Consider the following 8,995-nt stretch of genomic DNA (forward strand, 5'->3'; position numbering starts at 1 on the left):
GCTGCAGCCGTTTCACACTGGCCATGCAATGTCCACTTGCACCTTTTCAAGGGTTTTGGGACAAACAAGTAAAAATAAAATAAATATATCTAATACTTATTTACGGAAGGCAACAGGAAAAATACACCTCCTAGTGACACCAGATCTTTAGATTACATGGCATGCCTAAGACAATTGTCTCCGACAAAGACCCCACATTCACGAGTTTGTTTTGGAAGGCTATTTGGGAGAACATTGGCACACGGTTGCAGTTCTCGTCATGTTTCCACCCACAGACAGATGGGCAATCGGAAATTGCAAATTCTATCGTATTGGATTTATTGAAGTCTTACATCTCGAATCAGAAGACTCAATGGGAAAAGTATTTGCCCTTGGTGGAATTTACCTACAATAACACGATTCACTCTTCAACGGGGAAGGCGCCATTTGAGATTATTGAAGGTGCTACGAAGGTTCCACCCTTCCTAAGCGCAAAAGATAAGATTTTTGAAGGCGACGAATACACACGGAACTTTGACACGGCTTTTGCCAAGGTCCAGGAGGCTTTGCAGAAATCTCAAGAAAGACACAAAAAGGCTGCTAGCAGATCGATATCATCGCGACTTGAAATTAACGGAGAACAATTGGGTGCTCTGACGTTTTGAGAAGGCACGCCTAAGAAAGAAAAAGGGAAAAGAGCAGCTTTTTCCAAAGCTTAGCATGAGATACTATGGACCTTTCCAGATTTTCGAAAAGATAAATGATGTCTCTTTTCGACAGAAGCTGCCCGATACTTGGAGGATTCACAATGCTTTTCATGTGAGTCTCCTGAAGCCTTTTAAAGGCGATGTGCCCGATGTTGGGAAGCCAAATGAGCAACCCGAAGTGGAGGAAAACGAGGAGATATTGGTTCCATAACAGATATGATAGAAAGGTAAAGGGTAAAATGATAAAGACGGTTCTTGGTTAAATTCAAGAACTATCCCGCATTGGATGCGAAGTGGATGGAGCAAGAGGACCTGGCAAATACTCCTCAGATTGTGAACCTTTACCTTGAAGCATTTGGTTTAGCATAGTCTATTCCAAATAGAACTCTGAACTCAGCTTGGGCGGAAGCACCGGGTATGCACAAGAGGGGAGTCGCTCCACTCCTTTGTCAACAGATTGCCCCAATTTTTTGATACTAAAGTCACTGATGTCTCTTTTGAGTTCCAGGGATACTGTGAGCTGACAGTATACTACTGTATGACTTTATGAACTGGAATTCCCGATAATGAAAATGATAATGATTTGTTCTTGACTTGTCTAAGTGCAGGAACTATAGCATTTCGCTCTGAAAGATCTTAATAGACGTGATTGCAATAAGGAATAGTTAATCGGGCATCTATGAGGTCTCGAGAGGATCTAGATGCGATTGCTAAATACGTTGCCGATTAATCATGGTCTAAGATCCAAATGAATCTTTAATGTGATTTGTCATGTGATATCAAGTGATGGCTTGTGATGTGACTGCCGATTGTTATATATGCTAGATGTGTGTTCCTAGTGCGTCGGTACTAACAGTCGGTGTCTGCTAAGACGGCTTCTGTCTGTTTTGCAGACGTAATCGAGGGCGATTACAATGCTTTCAAGAGGGGGGTATGTCACAAACCAATGACGTGGCATAGCCCTAGACACACCACATCCAGTGGGTAGCAGACCGGACCCACCCAGGCTGGCGAGAAAACAGTCCCGTAAAACGCGAAGAAATGCTGACGTGGCAGCACGGAGTTTCCGGGAATTGCAGCCCTAGCAAGTGTTGACGTGGCTGGCCGTACGGACTTCCGCTTTTCACACTGCCCAATTTTTCTCTACGCAAAAACCTACACAATCTTTTTTTTTTGGAGAAGCTTTTAGAAGCTATGCTTTATTTTAAAAAGAAGCTTTTGGGGCTCTGCTTTTGACATCCCTTGTAAACCAATAAATAGGTGGTTGGGCTCCTACTCTGCAGAGCATCTGGACGCAGAGTCTGAGAGTGAGACCCCTCCCACTCCTTGTACTTTGAGTTGCAGATTAATACAAAAAGAAATACCGAAAAGGGCGCCAGTCTTTGGGGCCAATATCTCTAGGCACGGAACTCCGTCAGGTCGTGTCGAATCAATTGTGAACTGTGAACTGTTTTGAAGTGAATCTCTGCCATGTCACGGTAGAATCTTCACAACGGCGGTTGCACTAGATCAAGGTCAAATAGCTGCACCATATTTTTGAAGACTCCCCCGATCGGAATAGACGGCTGACAAGGTTACCGATTAAAAGCTCTCGTACTTTCTGGTGCCGGAGCAGGAGGTACCACGTGGGGCATCAAAGGGGGAAACATGTAATTCAAAAATTGTTGAAAACTTTGCAGCATCAAAAGATTCTGTTGAGGATGCCGCGAAAGAATGTTGCGAAGCTCTTCGAGAAGAAACTGCAAATATTCTATTGAATCCATGAACGCCATGTCTTGGGTTTTTTTTATGGCTTATGCCCTGTAAGACGACTTCTTTTGTTGCTTCCCCTTCTTCTTGTTACCATTGAACAGAGTTGGCCCCTTTTGAGCAAACACTACCATGTCCATTGGGTACATCATTGTGCCGACGTGCATACCGAATCCCTGTTTGGCGTGACTCATAAGTCTTTGGATGGAGTCCACCTTCTTCTACACACAGCATTGCCATATCTCCTTAAGCAAACCACAACAAAACCGCTAACTTGTTGCTTGAAAGTAATTTTCTTAAAGGAAGAGACCGGTGGAAAAGTCGTCTAGGGTATCTTCCTTGGTCATCCTAAGATGATTCCAGGCTATGATAACATCCTCTTCATATTCTTCGGTGAGCCATGTGGAAGTAAAAACAGGATTGAATTTTATCCACGTTGTAGGTGCTTCCTTGTGTAGGAGTAGGGTCAGCCACCAAGTCTGGGCATTCCCTTTTAAGTAAGAAGACGCTCTTCGCACTTTAGAGTGCTTGGAGAAGCGTCCTCCCAAAAAAACAATGTCAAAGTGTTGTATATAAGGAAGAGCTCTGTGGGTGTCTTTATAACCTACAAAGGTGTCGAATTTGAGTGCTTGCCCCTTCCCCCCCCCCCCCCCCCCCCCCCCCCCCCCAAAAAAAAAATCCTTAGTCTTCTCCTTCTCCAGATTGTCAAAGTGGTACAATAGGTAACCGTATCCCCGCCTCTTTCCAAACATTGACTCGTCCAAATCAGAATTGTCCGAGGACGACGTGTCCTCGTCGAAACTCTCAAAATGTTTTCGATGCTTCCGCGATCCTTTACGAGATCTGCTCTTCTTGGTTCATTTGTTCTTCTTGCTCTTTCGAGTCTTTCTCCGCTTCCAGTGCTTCCCATCCCCCTCGCTAGAGTTGGAGGAAGAGGAACTCTCCGAGATGTCTAAGGTGAAGAAGAGTTGGGGTCATCTGCAAAGCGTACACGCTTCTTGAATCTACTAACTGCCTCAAATGTAGATTTCCGACCTAGGTAGCCAGAGTAATCGGCATTAGTTACCCCTCTTAACACTAACATAGCACCATAGATCAAAAGACAATAACACCATGCAAATATGCCCATGACGTTAATTGTCGCGTGCACACTAGCTTTTTGCCACATGGACGTGATAAGCCTACTACCAAAGAATGTCTCAGCCGAGAACAAGTGCAACAAGGTCCACATTCTCAAGTCAAAAGCATCATCAGGCTGGGAAATACGGGCATGGCAATACCTTTCAACACCTCAGGTCTGCGTTTTTTGCAGCCAGCCTTCAGCCCTCGAGTTCCCTCACACCAGGTGTGAAAACCACCCAAAGAACTTCCCTGCGGTGGCCATACGCAGCCCACATCGGTTGGATCTCATTGGTGCATCAGATAGCCCCGGAGGTGCTTCACTAAAACTATAAAGACACTCACCAAGAGCCCTTTGTGTATCCTCCCTCATGCCAAGTACCATGCAAGTAAAGCAGTATACAAGGAATTAACCTGGGGAATGATGTGTTGCATGGCCCATTCTGGTCCAAATTCCTCTGCTAATCTTTTCAAATTATTGGCTGCAGCTTCCCGTATTGAAAAAACCTGCAGTATTTGGACAGCAAGAACTGTAAAATCTGCAATGAAAACCATCATAAATTCTACTTAAAACAACTAAAAGCAACCAATGATTGATGCTGAGTCAGATGCATTTAAGCAAAGCCAGGAGAACTCTATTATGCTTGTTAACCAAGTTTGACAAAGAATAGAGGCTGGTTTTGAGCCATACAGTAAAATCTTAAAGTGCCAAAAAGTGACTTAGCCAGGGTCATGAGACTGTAACACCAGCAAAATCATGCACAATATCCACTAGGTACCACTGCCCTACACAGTACAATGTTTGGGTCACGAGACTATAACACCAGCCAAATCATACATACTTTCCTCCAGAAACTACCACCCTCCAGATCCGTCGCACCTAGGAGTTGATGCTGAACTTGTCAACTTACTCTTCAACACACATTCAATCAATAACAAAGACGAAAGATCACACATTCAAGGAAGTGCGGCAATGCAAAGGTGAAGTTACCGAAAATAATGCTCAGCACCATAATCATCTATCATTTTACATTCATAGAAGTTTAGGGCCAGAAAGAATTATTGATATATCATACGCAACATCGCTTTTCTTATTGGCTCTTATAATTCACACAAAATTATTGGAGTGTGATAGACTAAGACCTCTGCAATCCATAAGCTCTATGATATTCATTTTAAAACTCGCAAGAACTCTCTGAGGCAATTGAAGTCTCACGATGCCACTACTTTGCCAGAATGACAAATCAGGACTAGTCTGGCGTTGAAAAACTACAATCTGAAGGATTCCAAGAACAAAGTAGAGTTTCCCTGACACCATTTGGGACACTGGACTTATGCATATATGCATGCAAAACAAGCAACCCGAAATCTGATTCCATAAAGTGCGCACACTCTGTTTATGAAATGCATGTGCACACAGATAAAGTGTGCAAAGCTTGGCCTATGCTGCATTCTACAGGTCAGTGTTTAAAACAAATTCTTCCAACGGCTCTCTTGGGCACATGAGAAACAACTGGAATGAATGAGACAAGAAACCAGACCAGTGCCCAAGCTCAATACTTCAAGAAACAAAAAAATATTCTCACTTGGTCACCGAGCCACTGCATGCATAAAGCTCCTAGCTTCTCATCAAAGAAGCCCACACCCAACTGACTTGCAAGGAGTGGAATATACTCAATGATTGCAAGCCGAACTCGCCAATGTTTGTCTTCTGCCAGTTCAACAATGGCAGGTAAAAGGGACTGAGAAAGCAAATCAATTCCAATGACCTGCACTCGCAAACAAAAGACTAACCATCAACTGACCAATATCTTACTGCATATCAGCAGTGGACACTGAATGAATACAGTAATAGAAAAATCTGGTACCTGATTGACTTGGTCCAGCTTGCTTATAATATTTAGGCGAACATCTGGAAATTCATCTTTAAGAAGTGCAAGAAAAATGGGCAATAGTTGATCAATGGTTGCATCCTGCACATTTAGTAGTAGCACAAGAATATTAGATGCAGTGGTCCTGCCACAGTAGATACCAAAAGATATTTCGATGCAGCAAGTAGCCAACCTTTCCTAAAATTGGCGCCATGCCCATGATAACAGATGCAAGGGCAGACCGCACATGTTGGGATGAGTCTGATGATAACTCCTGCAATAAACCCCGACTTCAGCCTTAGAAAAGAAACATATTCACACACTTGAGTACTTGCAAGGTGACAACGATTACCTTGACACAAGGGAGTATGGACTGAACGGCAAGCGGAAGGCTCACAATCTTGCAGAACTTGGTGACCTTCCCAGCAGCAGCGGTCCTGACTTCAGCTTCATTGTCACGTAATAACCGCACAAATGCCGGTACTAAATCGGCTCTGTAAAAGTCAAGGCGCTTGGATGATAATCTGTTGAAACCTAAGGTGCACAAGTCACCTAAAACTTTGAAATTCAAATCTAGAATTTTCCTGCCACCTTGTTGATTCTGGACCTACAGCTTCACATAAATCGTACAGCTGGTTGGCCACCATATACCGTACTCGCCATGACTTATCCTGCCAAAGAAAGAGAAAGAAAGAGACATAAGCAATGGTTCAGGCTCCAAATGCTGAACCCCTGTAGAAAGTAGTTACAAATTCATGCAGCAAGTCGCAAGAGAAAGGATTGCCAACCAACCTTCTCACACAAAATGCACTATAGGCTATTAAACTCACACACATAAACACAATAACAACAATTTCGCAAGTGAAGCAGACCTGCGAAAAATTGATAATGACGGGGAGAATGTTTGCAACGCAATCTTGGGGTTCCAAAAGCTTTCCTAGTGCTGCACATCCTTCAACAGCAAGAATCCTGACAGAGTCCTGGACTGAAACACCCATCTGAGTAAATAAACTGACTGACTAGTCATTGGATGGGCTTAAAATAAAGTGACACCAGCAGAACCGTACCATCTAATGTCAAGTCCCTAAAAAAAGACATTATCTCTGTTTTTAAAAACATGGCCTCCACTGTAGCAGCAAATTTGCCAAGGTGGGAAGCTGCAGATCTTCTAACCATTGGCATATCATCATGACAAAGTTGGTTGTAAACTGCACGTAACTCTGTGCGAAGTGCATCAGGAGCGCTTGGGTATGCAATATGAAAGAGACCACAGGCAGATACACGGGCAGTGAACCATTCACCAGCTCCAAGCCTCTGCACCAAACACCCTGAATGTCAATAAAGAAAAAACAATTGCATGCGATAAACATATAGAACCATCCAAACTTTGAAAGGTCCACTAAACCTGGTGAAGATGCGTGCATGTGCTTACACACTAATGGACATGCAAACCACGCACCCAATATTGCAGGCTCAATGCTCATTTGCAAACGAAGATACCATAGCAAACAACATCAAAACTTCAAAAGATTCATTAAGAGAGATGAAGATGCCTGCATTTACACACAGCCAAATGGCATGTACACCACACACCCATATATTCAGGGCCTGAACCTGTAAGTGTTCAGTTTACAACCCAAGATATTGCGAAAAAAACATGTACACCACACCAACAACGAATAGATTGAACCTGGAGGCATTTACAACCCAAAACACCCTGGCAATGCTAAGATATAGTCATCAAGAATTTACCTTCACAAGAGGAATAAACCAATCCACCAAATCACCACTTCTCATCTGAGTGCCAATTCGACACAATGACTCTACCGCCTTGTCTCTTACGACTGTCTCTTCCACAGTGCAAAGAGTTTCAAGGGGAGGAAGTAGAACATGTGCATGCTCTATTCCTCCAACGTATGGGATGAACGCTCCGAGCTCTTCGGCCATTGCCAATAAGACTTCGTCATCATCATCATTGTTCTCACTCAAGAACGGAATCAACTCTTTCCGAGTCCGTTCCTCCCCAAGAGCTCGGGCAATAGTAGACAAACGTCGAATAGAATTGAGCCGCAGCTGAATGTCATCGTTCTTAAGCTCATCGATAAGAATTGCTATGGGATACAGGGTCTCATCATCCATAGACATGACTCTCTCTGCGCTCCACCTAATCACGAAGCCAGATAGTCGTGTCAACCTGCTAGATATGAAGTCCAAAAAACACTTTCATAAGAGAGAAGCGTCTTACTTGAAAACTTCAACTGTTCGCTTCCACGTGTCACTGCAAAGAAGGGTAAACTGTGCTGCTGGGCAGTACGTAGCAAACTGCATAAGTAAAGTTCACAATGTGGATAGACGGTTGCATAAAGCTTATGTATGTATGTAATTTTTGCTGCCCAAAATGCACAATGCATTATGTGTGCACCACACTAAAAAAAGAGAAAATAGAAGATTCGTGAGTAAATTCTCTCTCTCTGGCAATAACACGGAATTCATCCAACACGTCCTCAAACCTGACATCCGTTGTCCAATCTCGTATGTGGAAAGTAAGCAAGAGGGCTATTAAGCTGAACAGGCAAGGACAGGCAAGCGTGAAAAATGGTGCCCACTAGTTGAGTGCCTGTGCACAGCAGAAAACAATATGGGTCGTTGGAATGCAGTGTAGTCTTCGGGACAACACGAAGTTTTGGGACATATATATCCGTAAAGCAGATCTTTCAACAGAGATCTGCAAGCAGGAAGAAACCCAATACCTGGCTTGACGAAGGTGCGGGAACCCGAAAAGAGATTAGGGCCTGGAGTCGAAGCCAGCAGAGCTGCGCATCACCTGTTCGCGCTTCTTATGAACAGGCGAACAAAAGAGATCCTGACATACAAAAGCCCAGCTTACAAAAGGACCAACACACTCTCGTGAAAGGGCCTGCCTGAAGCGACTAAGGCTCAATTGTAATGTAGAGCCAAGTCTCACTAGCATGAAATAAAAATGGGAAAAACCCTCTAATTTGTGGAAATTCCCAAAATACCTCTCAAGTTTCAAAATATCCTTGTATCTATTTTGGTTGGATTGTTCAAGATTTTTCAATCTTTATTCTTTTTTGACAATTGAGATCCGTTTTGCATGCTTAGCATGTAACTTGTCACAAATTGCCTCGCAAAAAAAGACAATTATGTCTAAAGATAATGAAGCAATTCATCTCCAAAGCCTACATTATCAACTCAAATTTTGGATTTAGCATCTTATATTGATAATCAATGAGTCCTCTTATGAAAAGCTACAAATTTTTTAATCTTTGTAGAAATTTAATTTCACAACCAGGGGTATTTTTGAAATTTTGGAAAATTTGAAGGGCATTTTGGGGATTTATGACAAAATGCTCGGGGTATTTTGGGAATTTTCCCAAAAAAAAATCTATACTATATATGAAGGAGAGAGGAATTCAGGAGGCCACATGGCTGCAAATGGCTTCTTCTAGCCATACTCGTCTGAGTGAGGTGATACCAACAGAGCCGGCGAGCGTGCTCTGAGTCGGCCCGGCCAGACAACGAACATCACACACACACAACGAGCGCCAT

General features: G+C 43.2%; 1 protein-coding gene across 3 annotated transcripts in view; it reads right to left on the reverse strand.

The window, feature by feature from the left end:
• Positions 1 to 8,270, reverse strand: part of LOC147433814 (uncharacterized) — a 45,394-nt gene extending 37,124 nt beyond the window's left edge. Inside the window, exons 1-12 of one of the 3 annotated variants that reach the window (XM_086490421.1) lie at positions 8,176 to 8,204; positions 7,936 to 8,042; positions 7,671 to 7,747; positions 7,178 to 7,589; positions 6,493 to 6,739; positions 6,298 to 6,410; positions 6,017 to 6,096; positions 5,778 to 5,919; positions 5,619 to 5,699; positions 5,423 to 5,527; positions 5,141 to 5,323; positions 3,969 to 4,061 (exon numbers count right to left, since the gene is read on the reverse strand). In XM_086490421.1, the coding sequence (XP_086346547.1) occupies positions 3,969 to 4,061; positions 5,141 to 5,323; positions 5,423 to 5,527; positions 5,619 to 5,699; positions 5,778 to 5,919; positions 6,017 to 6,096; positions 6,298 to 6,410; positions 6,493 to 6,739; positions 7,178 to 7,570 (1,437 nt within the window). In that variant the 5' untranslated portion in view covers positions 7,571 to 7,589; positions 7,671 to 7,747; positions 7,936 to 8,042; positions 8,176 to 8,204. Of the gene's footprint in view, positions 1 to 3,968; positions 4,062 to 5,140; positions 5,324 to 5,422; positions 5,528 to 5,618; positions 5,700 to 5,777; positions 5,920 to 6,016; positions 6,097 to 6,297; positions 6,411 to 6,492; positions 6,740 to 7,177; positions 7,590 to 7,670; positions 7,767 to 7,935; positions 8,043 to 8,175 lie in introns of those variants that run through there. The other 2 variants (XM_086490419.1, XM_086490418.1) reach the window with 2 other exon arrangements.
• Between the last annotated feature and the right edge of the window lie 725 nt (positions 8,271 to 8,995).

This window comes from Adiantum capillus-veneris, chromosome 19, assembly GCF_014529385.1.
Source record: "Adiantum capillus-veneris isolate H3 chromosome 19, ASM1452938v2, whole genome shotgun sequence".
Lineage (NCBI taxonomy): Eukaryota > Viridiplantae > Streptophyta > Polypodiopsida > Polypodiales > Pteridaceae > Adiantum > Adiantum capillus-veneris.